This window comes from Pocillopora verrucosa, chromosome 4 (assembly GCF_036669915.1).
Source record: "Pocillopora verrucosa isolate sample1 chromosome 4, ASM3666991v2, whole genome shotgun sequence".
In the NCBI taxonomy this organism is placed as follows: Eukaryota; Metazoa; Cnidaria; class Anthozoa; order Scleractinia; family Pocilloporidae; genus Pocillopora; species Pocillopora verrucosa.
Window position 1 is genome coordinate 4,818,889 of NC_089315.1, and position 19,900 is coordinate 4,838,788.

At 39.7% G+C, this 19,900-nt stretch overlaps 2 protein-coding genes across 6 annotated transcripts; both read left to right on the forward strand.

The window, feature by feature from the left end:
* The first annotated feature begins 26 nt into the window (after window positions 1-26).
* LOC131794745 (uncharacterized) lies at window positions 27-8,780 on the forward strand. Of its 5 annotated transcripts, none has more exons than XM_059112290.2 (9): window positions 27-517; window positions 1,853-2,140; window positions 2,662-2,997; window positions 3,409-3,723; window positions 4,211-4,327; window positions 4,658-6,355; window positions 6,668-6,947; window positions 7,278-7,531; window positions 7,870-8,780. In XM_059112290.2, exons 1-8 carry the CDS (start codon window positions 490-492, stop codon window positions 7,510-7,512), a joined length of 3,297 nt encoding a protein of 1,098 aa, XP_058968273.2. In that variant the 5' UTR covers window positions 27-489; the 3' UTR covers window positions 7,513-7,531; window positions 7,870-8,780. The 5 variants fall into 5 exon arrangements, 4 of the variants coding, with proteins under 4 accessions (XP_058968273.2, XP_066021579.1, XP_066021580.1 ...); XR_010717219.1 differs by lacking the exon at window positions 27-517 and adding an exon at window positions 1,314-1,435 and having other exon boundaries at window positions 7,278-7,683; XM_066165482.1 differs by lacking the exon at window positions 27-517 and adding an exon at window positions 1,314-1,435.
* Window positions 8,781-10,580: 1,800 nt separating this feature from the next.
* LOC131794720 (uncharacterized) lies at window positions 10,581-19,794 on the forward strand. The gene is made up of 8 exons (XM_059112263.2): window positions 10,581-11,060; window positions 11,935-12,222; window positions 12,654-12,989; window positions 13,250-13,564; window positions 13,833-13,949; window positions 15,368-17,056; window positions 17,813-18,092; window positions 18,788-19,794. The coding sequence occupies exons 1-8, from the start codon at window positions 11,027-11,029 to the stop codon at window positions 19,053-19,055; spliced, it is 3,327 nt and encodes a 1,108-aa protein (XP_058968246.2). The 5' UTR covers window positions 10,581-11,026; the 3' UTR covers window positions 19,056-19,794.
* Window positions 19,795-19,900: the final 106 nt, after the last annotated feature.

Below are 19,900 nucleotides of genomic sequence, written 5' to 3' on the forward strand. Positions count from 1 at the left end.
AAGGGAGGGGAAGGGGAGGCGGTTTACTTAATTCGGTCGCGTTTAGTTTGTCTGGTGGAAATTTCATCTGATCGTGTTCATTTAACAATTTTCATCGCAGCTACCGTGACCAAGAGTTGCATGGTTAAAACCACGTAGAGACCTGATCTTATCTCAGGCTTTGCTCGATTTGGTGACTTAGACACGTTTCGCCTTGCTGGATTACCCTTCGGTATTCTAGAACATTGGTAGACGACCTTTGATCAGGCTTCCCTTAGTTGATGCTGTTACCCTGTCGACGTTCATTTTAATTTGAACCAAACAGTGTTAGGCATTTGCAAAGTTGATTGTCCGTTAGCAAGCCAAGAGAGATCCCAAAAGGACAGTCCCAGCCCTGATTCATCAACAGCTAGTGGAATTACATGACAAACTGATCGACTGTGTAGTAATTCGCCTTCATAACCGCTGGAGCGAAGATAACTGAGAAAATTCAGTGGTCAGAACTTCAAGATGTCTTCTGATGATGATTTTTCAACTGGTGAGTGATTCAACGAGTTGCCTTAACTTTTGACTGTTATGATCTAGCTAGGAATACTTGAGGAGGAATATAGCTGAATCGACAACTTCGCAACGGAACTCTGCTTGACGCCTAGTAATATTATTATCAAGTCAATGTGCAGGGGCTTCAAGTTTTTGGTTAATTTTGAGGTGGTAGTTTTATTATAAAAAGTTTCATCAAAACCTGGTAACGTTGTTAATGTGAGGAAAAATGGCTCAGAAAAGGCTACGGGTTTTAGTTTTGGGAATAAGTAAATAATTTCCGCATAATATATAGGCGGAAGCAGACTCAGTATCTTTCTATTAAACGTGGAAAACGTAACTGAGAAGAGTCAACACAAGGAACTGAGGCTGTAACGTCTTAGGTACAATAAAAATATGGCCTGGAACTGCGAGATCAAACTGCTTCAGCAAAGGAATCTCAAGACGCAACAAACCGATGAAAAGTTAATTACATTCTTCTAAGCATATATTACATAGTTTAGTTATAACGTAAGACCAGCTTCAGAAGCTCCAAACGTGGAATACTACACACTATCTTTAACTGAATATTGGTGTTGTTGTAATGTCTGAATCAGCGATGATATGTACAAGGTCAGTTCCAAGTTGAGATTTACCTAGTAAATTACTGTCGTGCATATGTGCAAATTGAGTTGCCCGTCACGCTTCGTGCAATTTTAAAAATTTAGCCTATAACATGCATCATAAGAGCTTAATACTTTTAAATTGTTTTGACATCTTGTTCGTACATTTTTGGTTTGTTCTTCAAAGTTTGATGTTTTTGGAGCTCAACCAAAAATAGTATTTAGTGGGTTCGTTCGGCCTAAGGACTTCAAACATCGATGGTGACTCAGCGTCATGTCAGCTTGTGTCAGTTCATGCTTGAGTGAGTCCTCAGGTAAACAAAGGAGAGAAGATACTTGAACGGAGAATATCTCATCTCCTTTAAAACTGAGGCACTGCTCTAGTCATTTTTTTTCTGCAAAACATGTTGGAAGACTGCCTAGAATAAATCTTCTTGTGTTCTATCAGTGCTGCAATCTCATAGGCTACGCTAGTCACTATCTATTGCGTGATAGGTAGTGTGATGAGAGGCTTAACAGCAAGCGATTGTAAACGAACTAAAAACGTAGGCTTGTCTAATTGATAAGGTTTGAATGACCTGCAGATTAAAACTGAAAAGTTGTTTTAAGATTCGCCCCATCAACTATCACGCGATAGAAATCGCGAGCTCATAGTTTAACTGTTAGATAGTGCAATTTAAAATTTTTTAACCATTTATTAAAATTTTTCATTATCTGTTTTCCATGCATAGGGAGTAAATTGTCTGTCATCCTTGAAAAGAGACCAAAGCTCATTGAGCAATTGGCCTTATGCTTGGACAGAGAAATGAGATTTATACCCAATTGGAGACAGTTAGCAACGAATCTTGATGTCGACGTAAATGTCATTAAAAGACTTGGGCAGTACAGTGACTACAGTCCTACCATCCGATTGTTTGAATTCCTCGAGGTCACACAACCGGATTTAACGATTAAACAACTAAAAGACGCGCTACTGGAGATCAGGAGGAACGACTTGTTTAGTTTGCTGTCCACGAAAGGTATGTTAAGTAGAGCATCTTCAACGCGTGCAATAGTAGAAGGATCTATTCCGATTTAAAATTTTTTATCACATTAACTAATTGCAGCATTTAAATAACCTCCTTTCATTATTAGGTGATAGCGCTAAACTATTTAGCCTCAAAAGCTTTTAAGTGACTCACTTGCTCTTCTGAAAACAATCAGGAAGAGAATAATACTTTTGTCTCCCTCACGCGAAAGTATCTCCAAAATTTTCTTTTCTAGTTTGCAGCTTGGTTGCTTCCAAAATTATCGAAACGCTTGTAACTTCTTCGAGTAACATACCTTTGAGGGATTATTAAACTGTGAGATTGAGGTTTTCTCCCAAATTCAACCATTTAGTACCAAAAGGTTTTCGAATTTTCCTCGGGCGGGACCGGGTTTGATCACTGGCATTACAGTTCTGCCGTCACGATCAAGTGATGACAAATAATGTGAAATAGGCGTAATGCTAAAAAACGAAATAGTGCCAAAACATGTGACGTATATTCCTCTCTCTTAGCCGGGTGCATTGACTCTGAAAAAGTAAAAGACATAATCACGTCACGAAATATTCAAGCTCCTTCACCAACAGCTGGGCTTTTAGATGAAATTGCATTGGCCCTAGACTTCACCTCTCTGGTATTGTCAAGCTGGTCCAACTTGGCAATAAAACTGGGAGTGCCAAGAAAAACTTGTTGGGAGTTTGAACGACGTTCAACAGATGATCCAACCCACAATCTATTGGATTATTTAGTTACTACTTGTCCAGAAATGAAACTAAAAACTCTGAAGGATGCCCTGGATTCCATCAAAAGGAAGGATGTACTAAAAATTCTACAAGAACAGAATCAAGGAGGTACTTACCGTAAACATTAATTTACCCCAGACAGAGTTGGTTATGATCTTTTGGGCTACATGAAAAAACTAACAAAACCTTGCTAACGGTGAAGACTGTCTAGTGTAGCCTTGGGCCTAACTCTGTTAAAAAACATGGACTTTTCTTTGGACTTCTCTCTGAAATATGAATTGCTACATAAATGCAGATGTCAGTTTTCCGATGAGGGATCAAGCGGTATTTCCATGGTTTCCCTGTCAACAACTAGAGACATTATCAGACATAACTTGCTCTTGATTTTAATCAAGATTTTAATTTGAAACATAAATGCCAAGATCTTAAAAGTTCTTGGCATTTGTGAATCGATGAACTGAAAGATAAGTGAAATAACAGTGTAAAGTTTTCGATTTACTGATGTTTTTTCCTTTGTAGATGAAGTATTTCTGAAGGACGTAATGGCACAAAAACCGGAACTTGTAGAAACAATGGCAGAAAACCTTAACCGCGAAGAAGTACCAGGCGTCAAAAACTGGATCCATCTCGCCAGCAAACTGAACGTGCCCGATGATGTGCGTCAGGAATTTGGTGCGACCGAACATAAGCGGAAAAGTCCCACCAAGGAAGTTATTCAATGGGTGGCCGTGAACTTACCGGAGAAAACATTAAGTGACGTCGCAAATGCGTTGGACAGGATCCAGCGTAACGATGCTATTCAGATTATATCAAAGCAATTTCCAGACACAGTTGGTGAGTAATCACTTTGAGAATGGTTCGTTTTACATATAATGATAATCATAGTAACAGTAATTTAGCAGTGGACATTCCACTCGATGGCTCTTCCTGTCCTCTATTTCCTGGTCGAAACGGAATTTGGAATGTTAGTTTTTGTGGAGGGACCCAGAGAAAAAACCTCGGAGCAAGGAGGACAACCAACAAACATTTTTAACCGGAGATATGAAGCCAGATCTGGAATTCCGGGAATCCGGGCCAGATCCAGGCCACAGCGGTGGGAGCCAAGCACTATCACCACTGCGCCATCCCCACTCAATTGTTAATTACACAAATAAACGATTAATTCAATGGGTCCGAAAACTATTTGCTATTGCTACTTATGCCAGTCTACACCACGATCTCTTGCTTCGTGAAGAGCTGCCGAGTGTGATAAGCATCCATTTAATCGTACTTGCCATTATTGTGCACCCTAATCGCAGTTTCTGTTTATCGTTTTTTCCAGAATCAACTTTGGAGCGATTTGGTTGTTCACCACAAGACAGTTTCAGAATGCCTGATCCCACAGGTCAGAATTTATCCACCAGCTACAAATTGAAGGAGGTTTCTCTTCCAAAGGAAGGTAAGTAGAAAACACTGATTTTACTGTTTAAGGTGCATGATCCAATTTAGTAACAATGAAATGTCTTGTTAAGATTGATAAAGAAAGCATAATATTTAGGATGAACTTCGCAGTGTTAGCCATTGCTTACAGAGAGATTTTCCAATAGTTGTCCAAAAAAAAATGTTACCTGAGCTCTACCGTGCACTAGGCTACAGCTTATTTTGGCGAGAAATGCTGTGAATTAGAGGACCGATTTGCTGTACATCTGGTGCCCTATAGATATGGTTAGGTAGAAAAAGATTATTTTACCTAAGTATTCCAGTCTCAAAAAACTGTTCTACATTTCAGTAGCTGCAGACGTAAGGGAACATTCAGGTCACTGTGGAACATTGCCTGATCAAATAGATTTAGTGGGCCGTAACGAAACCTGCGAAAGGATCATAACTGCCTTGTCTTCAAACAAGGTGGTTGAAATTGTGGCGCCACCTGGATATGGGAAAACCTCTATGGTAATAGAAGTCGCCCATCGGTTGATCAGCGAGGGAAAGTTCATCGCTTATGTTAATCCAAGAGGTGTCACTTGCGTAGAAGACTTGGCAAGCGATATCATCGAAGCTTTAGGTTTTGTTCCCAGCGAATATACTATCACTGAGGCAACTCGTCGCATACGTGCCTTAAAAGCAAAGTCAGCGGTGCTTCTTATCGAAAACATTGACAACTTACTTCACCTCGAGACTCAAGTTCGCAAGGATAAATACCTGCAAGGGCTGAACTCCAAAAACTATTGCACCAAAATGCGCGGAAAATTTACAAAGGATGAATTTTTGTCATTTCTAAAAGACATAGGAAAATGCCCAACCATTCATCTTGTTCTAACATCTAGAGAATTCTATGATTTCAGTGTGTCTTTCCCTATTGAGCTGATTGATTTAAAGCCTCTGAAGGAAAATGATTCAGCTACTTTGTTTAAAAAGTGTGACGACAGTCTGGACGAAGGCTTGATAAATGACCTGGTCAGATTTTGTGGCGGCATTCCTCTTATTATCTGTACTGTTCGCTCAATTCTTAGAAGAGAAAATCCAGAGAGGTTCACCCAAAGACTTACCACATGTTCACCTCAAACTCTTCGTAAACTACTGAGCCCTGACTTTCTAGCGAGTGAGGAACGCATCTACAAGTGTCTACAGATCTGTTTTAATCGCTTCAGTGACGAGAACCAGAAGATATTTGTAATGTTCTCAACATTTCCGAACGGATTTACGGAAGAACAATTTGACGCGTGCTTCAAGTCTTCAGTTGAAGGTGATCTGCAGATGTCTCTAAGTTGCTTGAAACAAAGCAGCCTCCTAAACTTTGACAGAAATAACTGTCTTTACTCTCTACATCCTTTTATAAGAAAATTTTTTTCATCAATGCCTGAACACAAAGATGCCAAATCAGTCTTCTTACGTCACTACAGTGACTTGATTGTTTCCCTTTGCAAAAGATTTTTGAGTGCGGATAAGAAGTCTGCAATTAATCGCTACAGATGTGAAAAGGACAACGTTCGAGAGGCTATGGCTTGGTGTGGAAATGATCATCCTGAGCTTGAACAAACCGTGAGGGAGCACTGCGTTACTGCTTTCAACGAAGCCGCAGTATTTCTCGCAAAGATGATGCGAAAACAAGAGTTTGTTTCCCTCTTTTGCAAGTTTGCGTATCGATGTCAACATGACAGGCATCTATTGAGTGCTTGCTTGACAAACATTGGCGTTAAAATAGTTTTAAGCTGCACATGCAAACCGTACATTTGCCCTAGAGCGTTATATCAAGCGAAGAGATTTTTGGCACGTGCTAAGCAAATCCACTCAGAGCTTACTGACGTGAATGAAGCTACGCGTGCCCACTGCTTGAGTAAGCTTGGATTCTGTTGTGTTCGAGAGGGACGCATTGACGAAGGATATGACTATCTTAACGAGGCCATAGAATTAAGAACAAAGAGAGAAAAAAAATCAGATGAGACCCAGGACAAAGTCATGTTAGGAGCGTGTATTAATGATATCGCAGGTTGGGAAAAAAAGATACTTTTCTTACTCTCTTCAAATTTTATTGTCATGAAAGGACACTCTCCAGTGAGGATGCACTACAATCAGTTATGTTGGCTTTCTCACCTATTTATTATAAGCTAGTTTAGTTAGGATCTCAAAAAGGACCTTGCATGAGCTTTACGGTGCTTCATAAAGGAAATTTACGAGTAGGTCGATCTCAGAGATCTTGGTAAAAAAAAAACCACACATATATTCATTAAAAACGAGGTCAATCCGACAAGGTTGAGCCCTTGTTGAATTTTTCTTCTCATTTACGTGTGTTTCGTTTCAGCTTCTCTGATGGTGCGAAGGAAACACATGTGTGCTATCCAAACAAGACTCTGCTATGTGCTTCCTCTCTATGAACAGAACCTCGGGGAGCATCCTTTCACGGCAACAACACTCGACTGGATTGGCAACAGTTACCACGCCTTGGGTGACTACGAAAATGCTGTTAAATATATCGGTAAATCAGTTGAAATGAGAAAGCAACTGCTGGGGCACCATCAGGAAACTGCGAGGTCTCTTCATGGTTTGGGAGTGGCTTTCAGCGAGAAAGAAGATTACCTAAGGTAATATGAGTAGAAGCATTGCTACTTATGCCCAAATATCCCATTAGTCATTCCTATATTAATTATTCTCAGGTCTGATGTCATCTTAGGAAAGTGGCTTAGTACAATGTGTTCAGTTGAATGACTGAGATGCCAACTAAAGCATATCGTTATCTTAAATATCCATTTTTCAGACGAAAGATGTCATTCTCCTTTATTGGGATTTGCGTTTTAGGTGGATTACAGCCATGTGGAATGCTTAACAAACTGTTCTCATAGTCTTTATCAATGATTCTTCCATGAGAAATAAAAGTAAAGCAGATAAACATTTGATGCTTCTCAATCTTATAGCGCCCTTAGATATCTGAAAGAGGCAATTGATTTACAAGAAGAAGTATCAGACACACATCATCAACTGATTCACACTCACCAAGACATGTCAATTGCTCTGCGTGGTCTCGGAAGAAACAGCGAGGCAGAGGAAGAAATGACACGTGCTGTGGAGTGCGCAAAAAAATTGGAAAAGGAAGAAAAAGAAGAAGAAAAAGATTGGATGGATTTCTCATGCACAGAACTAAGATTTTGAAAAAGGGATCTTTCACACTGTAAGGAAGCAAAACAATCTATTGATTGATCGATGGGCTCTCGTGAACACTTAATCAGCGCAGTGACTCGCTAAGTCCGTCCTTTCTTAGACCTCCATACTTGTGTATCAGTCAGTCGAAACTTTGGAAGAACCCCTGTTAGATTCTTGTCGGTGAGTGGCTGTAATCAGCCAATTTTTATGGGTTTTTTTTTCGAAAAAGGAAGATATTTAATTTTACATCTTATTCTACATCCTGTTATCTTCGTGAAGAGCTTCCGAGTGTGATAAGTATCCATTTAATCGTACTCACCATTATTGTGCACCCTAATCGCAGTTTCTGTTTATCGTTTTTTCCAGAATCAACTTTGGAGCGACCTGGTATTTCACCACAGGACAGTTTCAGAATGCCTGATCCCACAGCCGACTTTTAAGTTTTTTTCGAAAAAGGAAGATATTTAATGTTACATCCTATTCTACATCCTGTTATCGAGCGGAGGTTAACCTTCAATTGTGTTGGCAAGTTGACATTTCCCAAATTCATACTGGTTCTCAACATGACAAACCAAAAACCCACATTGTTGATAACTCTTAACAAGAAAACCTTCGTTAGTTAAATTGAGCGATCAGGTAGAAATAGTAAAAAGTGTTGAAGAAACATTTTTATCGTATTTTGCCTGAGGAAATTGTCAAATAAATGATAAAAATGTGGCGACAAAGAAGCGCTCGGCAGAGGCTAAGTTTGAATTAAAGGTACAGGTAAATTGTCCAACAAGTTGTTTTTTGCATTAAAAGTTTACACATAAATAAAGGATCCCTTGCCTCAAGTAGCCGTTATCAATATTAACATCATCATCATCATCATCATCATTTTAAGTTGATGGCAAAGTTCAAAGCTAGAACATTATAGAAATATACAAAACTCGAAACTGAAAATATGTTCGTTAACTTTTGTTGACGTTTTGGCATTGTTTCACGTCGTTACCGAGTGTAAAGGGAAAATGACAATTGTGGATATTGTTGACGCAAATCGAGCCAGTCTGGGTTTTCAAAAAGAGCTTGATGGAAATCGATGTAACAGCATGTATACTCTGTCAGATGTACCTACCTTGCCTTTGCTCCCATGACCGTAAATATGCAACTATTACCAGCTTCGCCGATTTAGCCCTTCCGCCACTCAAAGGGAATCCTGTAGACTACGCAGTCCTGTTTACCAGGATGACAAACTACAACTTAATTACGGTACAAACCTCAAGTCGTTATGATCACCAGAAATAAAATATTTGACGGAAAAAAGGTGGAATTTTTTTCGTTTAAGACGAAAAGACTCTACAGAACTTAGTTGTTTCCTCTCGTCTACAACCAGGAGGTCACAGAGAAAGGTTTTTACGAATTAATCATGTGTCACGCAACCATGCACAGTGTGCTCAAGAAAAACTAGCTCTACATTTGAAACTTAATATTACACTCATGAAGTGGATTTTTCTTGTAGTATTTTTTTCTGATTGATATAACGAGGAAGTATAATTAAAAAACGAGATTTTTTTACTTTCACCCAACGAGAAATGCAACTACCCAAGCTTAAGCGACTTATTATAAGGTATCTCTGATTTGAAAATATCTGAGGTCAATATATTATTCTCTTGCTGAGGTACGATAGCTATGAAAAGACTAACAAGTAACCTCTTTAGAAGCCTTGTGAAAAGAATGGATAGTGAATGGGTAATCAAGAGGAGTCAGTCGTTTTTTTCTTTCCTCTAGCAATTCATCTTCCAACCAGACTCATTCCACTGTATGTTCCCCCCCTTCCCCTTTTTTTTCGATACCACTTTTTTTGCATTCCTCCGTCTTTTCTCGGATCTCCTTCCCTGAACCTGTCTGTGTCCGTGACTCCATCAAATCTTAAGACATGCCACCTTGAAGAAATACCCAAACAGGTTTGATCTGCGCATTGTGGAAAATTTGAAGAAAATTTTTATTTATTCGAAGAGAGCATTTTACCATTTTAATCAGCGACTTGCGAAGAAAGCAAGGTCCGAAATACGACACCTTGACCCCATTCGACGGAATGATGAAATGGTGGCATATCCTACAACACGAAATGCCTTGTTGTGTGAAACAAAAGTCTCACAAAAATGGAATTGCAATGAAATAAGAAGACTATTTTTATTAACAGGAAAAATTAGAAGAGACATAGTTTAATCACTGTAGACCGAAAGTAGAAGCCTATAGAGGAACCTTGAGGTTCTTGAGCCAGCCCCTATAAATAATCATTACTCTTTCCATGTTTATCACTATTATTATTACTATTGTTAATATGATTAGTTGTTACCATTTTATTTATAAGTTTAAGGTCAAATAGTCACTATATTCTCGAATCATCTTTCTCTTGTGGAACAATAAAAAAGTAAAGCCTTTATACAGGCCCAAGTGACCTATGGGGCCGGCACTTTACTCCGGTTTCCTTGCCATGAAGTGGCTGGGAGTATTGCTACTCCCCCCTGGATGAGATGCTAGTCCATCGCAGGATTACCCCCAGCTTATTTCCTGGTACCCATTTGTACACCTGGATGAGGAGAAGCACTGTGAGAGTAAAGTGTCTTGCCTAAGAACATAACACAATGATCACGGCCAGGACTCGAACCCGGACCACTCGATCCGGAGTCGAGCGCACTAATCATGAAGCCACCGCGCCTCCACTATTATAGAACAGGGTTCTCATAAGTATGTGGGATGCGGTAGGTTTTCAATTCTGTTTTGATACAAATGTTTTATTTGCAACGCCAGTATTTTTTAACATTATTCTTTAAACTCTTGTTATTTTCAATGCTATAAAAAATTGCGTTGTGCTAGTAGCCACAAGCAGTCTTAAACCGCCTTTTTTTAAGTGACACACGAGCCGCACTAAGCACGAGTCAGCGCGTGGTTTCTAAACATTCAAAACCATGGCGACAGGCTATAATCACAATAAGGGCCTGGGTTGAGACTCCCGGGGGAGGGGAAGAGCTGATTTGTTCCTCCTTATTCAGTTTTGATTGCGCTATTTGTGTCTCAGAGTATAGTGAGTTAAATTAAGATGGAATTGGTGCAAGCTTCGTTCTGGAATTTCAAGTCATGCAGAATGCAGAACCGTCCAAATCGTACCTATGTAACGACGAGCGAAGGATCTACCCCACGGGATAATTCGTTGCAAAACAGCGACACAATTATGCATCATTAGCCATGCAATTTTTACAGTCCGGTTCAGCGTTCGATTTATCTTCATCGCATTGATCCGCTGAGAAGTACACTTTCCTCCGCTCAGCCGGTTGACTGGTTTCCAGCTGCACAGCATACATCTGAAGTGCATTTCAATTACCAGTTCTTAGCCGTAGTCCTTTCGCCAAAGAGAGATTTATGTAAACGCACTACTGGTCCGACATTGATCAACTACATGCAATCTTCAAAGTTATGTTCGTGATGTTGAACTGACAAAAGAACGACGTTACCCGAAAAAAATCGGCGGTTATAGTTTACAATGGCTCATTTGCGGAAAAGAGTTCCATCGACTGGTAAGTAATTCTCACTTCTTTCGCTCCAAATCATGGCTGAATGCATTAGTAAGTCTTCGACACCGAGGTCGTAGTCACGATTATTCAAAGTTACGAAGAAAATATTTGCAATTTCGAAATAAGTTCGGAATCACTGCTTTCACTGAAAGCAGGTAAGACCGCCACCGTTAGTAATGATTGCGAAAGGGCCACCAACTTTCCGACTTTTAAAAGTTTAGAATTTGTGTAATTGCGGAACTATGGCGGAAGTCTTTTTAAAAGAACTGACTACACAATATCGCAAACGGCTTTCTACAAATTAGTTGAGCTCGCGATCAGAAGGATATTGTTTGCGTTTAATAGTTTAAGGGATGTATGAGCTAACACAGACAAGAATCTTTCCAATCGAAGTGCTTTCGATTTGTGTGACGGTTTACATTAGCTATTGTGACATTTGAAACGCCGGGTCATGTAAGTTATGACAAACTCTGGCCGCTAGATAAACGCCTGGGTTACTAATAATGTAAAAGATTAAGACTGAGTTGTTTCTAAGCAATGTATGTTTAGGTGAATATGTTAATGGTGTTATCATCAAACTGTTGCATTAAAAATAAAACATCGCGTCCATGCCTCATTGAGCTTTGAACATTTTGCATGGTCATGGCTGAATAGATGCTAATCGAAATTGTTTGCCTTGTGGATAATTTTGATACACAAGCTACCGTATTTCCTGTTTACGTTTTGCTATCGTGTATATTAAATTCAAAACACAGAAAAACCATTAATGATTATTGATTTCCCAGAACTGTTTCCGAGAAAGTAGTCAGTCTAATTTTCCTGGAATTCAAGCCTTTAAAGAGTCCCTCATTTTGTCCGACTTTTCTGTCATGTTTAGGGTCTGAATTATCTGCCATTCTACGACGTAATCCAGAGTTCATAAGAAAGCTGTGTTTGTGCTTGGACAGTGATATGAAATTTATACGCAATTGGAGACATTTGGCATCGATACTGCACGTCGACTTGGATGTCATTAGACGACTTGGACAGTACGGTGACATCAGTCCTACCATCCGATTATTTGATTATCTTGCGACCTCGAAACCAGATTTGACGATTAAAGATCTAAAGGACATCCTACTAAAGATCGGAAGAAACGACCTAATCAGTTTACTGGTCACAAAAGGTATATCACAAAATAACTAATCAATTGCTATGTTTGTGTCATTATTTAAGGGACGTTTGGAGGTTGCCGTTTTTCCTGAGACACAGATTTTGATGCTGTTAGTTAGTAGACCTTGTTGGTGTTGTTTTTGCTTCTTAGGGACGGTCTTGGCTCACTGAAAAATGACCATTGGTCAACTGTCTGAATAAAAATAGATTTCAGAGAGCTTTTAAAAACTATTTGAAGGATTTTTATGTTAGCTTTTAACTGTTCAAATTTGTATGAGGGAGAATTGCGAGTCTCGTGAAACGCTGCATGGAGGTTCTGCTCATCATGATCGCAACATATCTTTTTTTTTTAATTTAAATTTTTCCACTGTATGTGACAGTTAATCGACAAAGTTCTCAGGAATTCAGACTTAGTTTGTTTCTCTCAATTTGCTTGACTATCAGCTGGTTGCGCTGACAATGAAAAAGTTATTGATGTGATCACTTCGCCAAGTAACGAAGTTCCTTCACCCAAAGTTGGTCTATTGGACAAAATTGCGTTGGACTTAGACGGGACGTCACTGGTTGTGTCAAACTGGTATACCTTGGCGTTAAATCTAGGTGTGCCAAGAAAAACCTGCTGGAATTTTGAGAGACGATCGACAGAAAATCCGACCGCCAGAATGTTCCAGTATTTGGTTACCAATTGCCCAAAAAAGACACTTTTAAGTCTAAGGGAAGCTCTGGATTCTATTAACAGAAAGGATCTGATAAAATTTATTCATGAGGAGAAACTAAGAGGTAAAGTGCCAGTACTGCATCACAAATAACTAAAGTGTAACCAAGCCTAGTACCTTTGCAGCCTGCGACTTGTTTTTAAATTGTCAATAAAAAAGCTAGATTCTGCTATTTTTAAGGCATTCCCTATGTAGAACCTAATATGCAATTGGCTGCATGAGTATTTCAAGACTCGATTGGGCAAAAGTTCTCTCTCTGCGTGAAGGCCCCATTCCTGGGAAGTAAACTAATAATGATCTGTAGCTGCCTTTACTTTTCTGTAGACGACATGTTTCTTAAAGATATCATAACCCCTGGATCGGAACTCTTAGAAAGGTTGGCGTTAGAACTTAATCGAGAGGATAATCCTGTAGTAAAAAACTGGACACATCTGGCCTGGAAAATGGACTTACCAGCTGACGTGTGTCGAGCGCTTGCTGATGTCAAACAAATCAGGAATAGTCCTACAAAAGAGGTCCTAGAATGGGTGGCCGCGAAGTTCCCTGAAACAGCATTAAGTGACATTGCAAAGGCACTAGACGGGATTCAGCGAAACGACGCTATACAGATAATATCTGAGCATTTTCCAGACACAGTTGGTAAGTATTCGCGGATGTAAGTACATTGGGCTTCTTGACAGCTTCATTGTTTACCTTTCCTGAAATAATTTCTGTCGCTACGGTACTTTCAGTTTCTTGCTCCAAGCCTGCTATTTTTCGTTATGCAACGAGCAATGATCTCTGATGTGCATTACCTCGTTCCCCTTGTACAAGAGATGGCTAGAAGAAAAGTGATCGAGTACAGGCACATGTTACGTTTTAAAGATTCTCAAAGTGTGAATGTTGGATACCATTTCTCTTTCTTCAGATTTAGCCTTGCAAGGACTTGGTTGTTCATTCAAGGACAGCTCAAGCATGCCAGATCCAAATCAGATGTTTTCAATTAGCTTTGAGAGAGAAGCACAGGATTCTTTTCCTAACATAGGTAAGTAGGAAAGCATTAATTCACCCTTGATGTTCATAGCATTAGCCTTGGTCGAAATTGTGCTATAATTATGTAACTAAGAACGTTCGTTTCCAATGGGCTTGTCAATATTTTCTTGTCCTTACTTAGCTTAATTATTCAAGGAGCTAACGCTCAGAATGCTTTAAAGTGGGGAAGAAACCTCATCAAATAGTAATCTTCGCAAAACTATATGTTAATGGCGTGAAGTCTTACGTATTGGCTGTAGCTTGTACGCGATGGTAGATTAATAACAGTGGCTACGATTTGCCTTCTCGCCACCTCAAGGGGTGTTTTCAAACTTGATCAGTATACCACCATGATCTTCAGCGAATTTTAAAAGCTGGCTATTCAAAATGCTAAAGTTTATCATTGGCCGTTTGCGCCTTAATTTAACCAAAGGCAATTGCATGCCAAAATTATGTTGAAAATTGTAAAATCAACAAACATGGTTACAAACGGGGATTTTTCACAGCTCAGGATCTGATTATCCAAAGAGTTTAGCACCTCGATTTCTCAGAAATGCTTCTTAGCCACTCTAAACCTTCCGTCTACAATAGATTCATCTGTGGCATTTTCTGTTGTTGGAGCATATACGTGAAAGCGAGATCCAAATTTTTTCGTTGTTGCTATCAACTTCTACGCAACTATTTAACTCACACTCTAAATTGTCACCAGAGTTGCTTTCCTTTTTTATTGAAGTGAGGGCGAGTGAAATGTCGGTAAAATGATTGTATGCTCATTAGCTCCCGTGGGGGGTTCTCATTGTTTGCGTGAAAAATCCTCGAGTTTACAAAGTTCGGTTGATGGAAATTACTTAGTTTAGCTTAACAGAACACACTTTCGAATTCTGGATGGCGCTCCCTTGAGATTTTTTGAAAATCACCAGCCGTCGTTCTCAGTTAACTACATTCCTAGAATACAAATCATTCCTGGAATACAGACAGCTAAGATAGGATGGTGTTCGCGCGGACTAATGTTGCATGAACCAGCTGATACACCGAGATCAGAGAATCGTATATTTTGCAAATAAGTGGTTTTATCAAATAGGCCATCCTTTAGTTTTTCTCTCTTCCTCTCCAAAAGCTCGATCTTGGTTTTCTAACTTGTTGCTTCTGAAATCTGTCAAGCAAGTTTTATCGACGCTGCTGGACTATTTTCGGCCCTTTCTTCTCTTGTCCTGGACCTATCAAGGCGCGACCGCATTCAAATCTTCCCCCTTCAGTACTCATGAATAGCTAGTTTGTCCAGGTATTCTGCGCGGGCCTGATATTTTTGTAATGAGTTATTGTAATCTGTGAATGGGGGAGAGGGGGAGGGGGGGATAGGCACGACTGCTGTGCTTTATTCCGATTAATAGTGGAAAGGCGTAGATGGTCTTTCTGTCTTTTAACTTGCAGAAGTGAAGGAACAATCTGGTCATTATGGTAACTTGCCAGATCGGATTGATTTGGTGGGCCGCAATGAAACATGCGAACGTATCATAACTGCCCTGTCTTCAAACAAGGCTGTTGAAATTGTAGCACCGCCTGGATATGGAAAAACGTCGGTGGTAATAGAGGTCGCTCATAGGATGATCGAAAGGAAAACGTTTGTCGCGTACGTTAAAGGTCGAGGTGTCACTTGTGTAGAAGATTTAGCAAGCACAATAATCGAGACTCTTGGGTACGTTCCCGGTGAGAACACAATAACTGAAGTACTGAGTTGTATATCTTCTTTAAGGAGAAAAAGTGTTGTGTTGATCATTGAAAACATTGACAACTTGCTGCATCTTGAGGATAAAGTTAGCAAGGATAAATACCATCAGGAATTAAAATCCGAAGGTTGCTGTACTGAAATGTTGGGAAAATTCACAAAGGACAACTTTTTGACATTTCTTAAAGACCTTGGACAAAGTCCAAATATTCAACTTGTCCTCACATCTCGAGAAACCTATGATTTAAATGTGTCTTTTCCTCTTGAATTGATTGACCTAGAATCTCTGAATGACAACGATTCAGCTTCTATGTTCTCAAGGTGTGAGGATGGTCTGAAAGACGATCTGATTAAGGAGCTGGTCAGAGTTTGTGGTGGTATTCCCTTGATAATATGCACAGTGATCTCGAGTCTGAAGAGAGAAAATCCACAGAGGGTGGCGCGTAGACTTGCCACTTCTTCACCAAGTTCTCTTGTAAGGGAATTAAACCTTCACTTTTTACCGAATGAGGATCGTATCGACAAGTGTCTTGAAATCTGTTTCGATCGTTTAAGTGAAGAAAATCAAAAGATTTTTGTGATGTTCTCTACATTTCCCCACAGATTCACGCAAAAGCAATTCCAAACAGTCTTTCGGTCATTTGTCACAGCTGATTTGCAAACTTGCCTGAATTCCTTGAGGCACAGCAGCCTCCTTCGCTTCGACAGGGAAAGTTGTCAGTATTCCCTCCATCCTTTCATACGAGATTTCTTTTCACTGAAGTCTGATCACATAGACGCCAAATCAACTTTCATTCGTCATTACAGTGACTTGGCTGTTACACTTTGCGAAACCTTCTTGAGTAAAGATTGCAAGTCGGCAATTGATCAGTACAGATCTGAAAAGGACAACATTCGGGAAGCCATGGCTTGGTGTGGAGACGATCATCCTGAGCTTGACCAAACTTTCAGGGAGCAATGCATTGAAGCCTTCAACAAGGCAGCTGTATTTCTTTCAAAGGTGATGCGCAAACAAGAATTTCAGTCGCTCTTTTGCAAGCTTGCGTATCGATGTCGCTCCCACTTGCGCCTCTACAGCGCTTGCTTGACGAACATCGGAATGAAGATAGTATTAAGCTGCACATGTACCCCTCACATTTGTCCAAGAGCCTTGTGTCAGGCCAGAGAAATTTTGACTCAAGCAAATGACATTCATTCCACACTTACGAACGTGAAGGAAACTACTCGTGCTCAGTGCATGAGCAAGTTTGGATTTTGTTATGTTCGCGAGGGTCGCGTTGATGAGGGCTATGGATACCTCGACATCGCCTTGAAATTGCGACGGGACAGAGTAGAGAAACTAAAGAGGAACAAAGACCATGTCATGTTAGCTGCCTGTTTCAACGATCTAGCAGGTTGGTGGTAATTTAATTTCTTAATGCATTCATGGTAATATATATTATAGGGAATTATCTTAAGAAAGTTATGTAAATGGTTTGAACCCAGGAGTATCAGTAGTTCGTATAGTGTGATCGTCCGGGTGAGTGTAGTTCTGAAAAGAACTGTTGTTGGTGACTGACGTTTCGACAACCTGTGCGGAAGTCATCTTCAGAGTCAAGTGAAGAGTAGTTGGCAGTCGATGATGTTATAAAGTCACAGAATCGACTGGGACTCTGCTAAACAAACTATTTTCAACGACTGACTTTGGAAAGCTGGTTTACCAACTTAGAACAGACGCCTCTCAACTTGGCATCGACTGCCAACTACTCTTTACTTGACTCTGAAGATGACTTCCGCACAGATTGTCGAAACGTCAGTCACCAACAACAGTTCTTTTCAGAACTACACTCACCCGGACGATCACACTATACGAACTAAGAAAGTTATCTTCACTGATCTTTGCCATAAAAGCTAGGCAGTTAGATCCACCTTGCATAAGCTTCGTTATGATTGAAATTGTTTAAGTACCATGCAGATAAATTGATGCAACAATTAGGAAGCGACGTTGGTGGCATAGGCTGGTGGGTAGCATGAGGTCAAGCTCTTCACCACTAGTACTCAATTGGTATTACTAATGTGGGTCTTGTAAGTTGAAGAAAAAGCGCAATTTTGAAAATAGACAGTCGACCTATCGACCTTGCATCATTTTTTTTTTTTCGTTTGACCAACAGCTTCTCAAATGGTGCAGCGGAATCACATGATGGCCATACAAACATGGCTGTTAAATGTCCTTCCTGTTTATGAAGAGAAACTCGGTGACCACCCTTTTACGGCAACCACTCTTAGTTGGATTGGTAACAGTTACCACGCCTTGGGTGACTACGAAAACGCCATTAATTACAGCAGCAGATCAATTTCAATCCGAAGGCAACTGCTGGGGCAACATCAGGAGACTGCAAAGTCTCTGTATGATGTGGGTGTGGCTTACAGCGCGAAACAGGACTATGAAACGTGAGTAAAGATACTTTGCTATTTATCAGAAAGCATTATGTAGATCCGATGCCCTCTTGGCAAAGATAAACAACAAAATCGATTGCAAGCAATATTGACCCTAGCAAAAACATTAATTCTTCGTGTATTTGTTCTTTTAAATATTTTATCGTAATCAATGCAACTCCGTCAAAATTTCAATTTACATGGATTTCCTGCTGTTAAAAGGTTAGAGGAAAACATTGAAGCCCAGAACGAGGAAAAAAAATAATTTCGAGGAGTGCTCGTTTGGTCCAAAAATATGTTACGTTGTATTCGTGCGGCGTCAACAAGTTGCTAGGCAATGAAGCGACAGTTGCGATGTGTGTGTTGTTTTGCTCGTTAGATCACGTCCTTTTCTTCTAATTTTACTGCTGTCAAGTCAAATTTTCTTATACGACCTCAAACTCGTTGTATTTTGGTTTGAAAAATTGCAGTAAATGACTCAAAGGTGAAATATCTAACAAAATGTATCATAATGTAGATATTTTTCATCGTAGAATTAGTTTTGAATCGTAAGACGGAGGAATGATTTAATTTCTTAAACTGGACCTAGAGGTAATATTTTCTAAGAGACTACATCGTACAGATGTGAATACCGCTCGGTAAATATGTGACATCCTCTTTTGGCGGAAGACGTCGAAGAAAATCATTATTTGACGTTGCATCTTTCCTAGAGCCCTCGAATACCTTAAAGAGGCAGTTGATTACCAAGAAAAAGTATTGGACACACAGGACGAGCTGATTCACTCCCACCAAGCCATGTCGATAGCTCTTCGTGCTCTTGGAAGGGACGAAGAGGCAGAAGAAGAAATGAATCGCGCGGGGGAATGCACGAGAAGGCTGGATTCTTGGGAGGCCCCTTTAGATAAACTGAGGACCCAAGAACGAGAGAGCGAATGGATAGATATTCTCCCTGCAAAGCCACGGAATTCAGCATTGTAAAAAACACCTTTCGCATCAAACCGTTGATCGAATATAGGTCTGACAACAGATCAATCAATTGAACACAAACAATCAATGCTTTGATATTTATTCAGTTTTCGCTCAGTGGTCTGGTTTGCTAGTCCTTACGGTCAGTAAAGCGTGAAGCTAAAAATGTCTGTTAGTTTTTCTTGTTCTCCCTTTGTCTGACGGGCACTCCAATGAAACTTCAATCTCCGTAGAAGTCACTATTTGCCACACAAAGGAAAACCCACGAGTATTCCTGTACAAAATGCCATAGAAAAAGAAAAGAGAAAAAATTGACTTGCGTGAACTCTTGAGAGAAACGTGAATCGCAGGGATTAATTTTTCAATCACCCATTTTATAGACACTGTGTAGGTAAGAAATAAATACTGAAGGAATTTTTTTAAAATATAATTTATTAAATTATTTTTGTAATTATTGAATAAATAATTCAAAAGAAGGCCCTAAGAATATATTTCGTAACTCACATTAATCGGATTAATATGTTATTGAGACCAGACTGATCACTGATCCATCAATAAAGATTGTGGTAGTTTCTTGTATCAGAATGGCTTAAGATTTAAAATTACCAACCACTGGCAGAACGGAACATTAATCGTTCAGCTTACTTGTTAATGGTATGAATAGACCTCTTAAAATTAATATCCGACGGTAATACTGTTAACGAGTTCTTACGGATTTTAAGGTCTTTAAGTATTGAAAAGTTCAAATGAATTGTCCATGTCATGTCGAATCTCCAGCCTCAGTTGTCCTTGATTTCCTTAATAAACGCATCTTGTGATGCGACACTGTATTCTTAAACAAAACGGTCAATTTATTG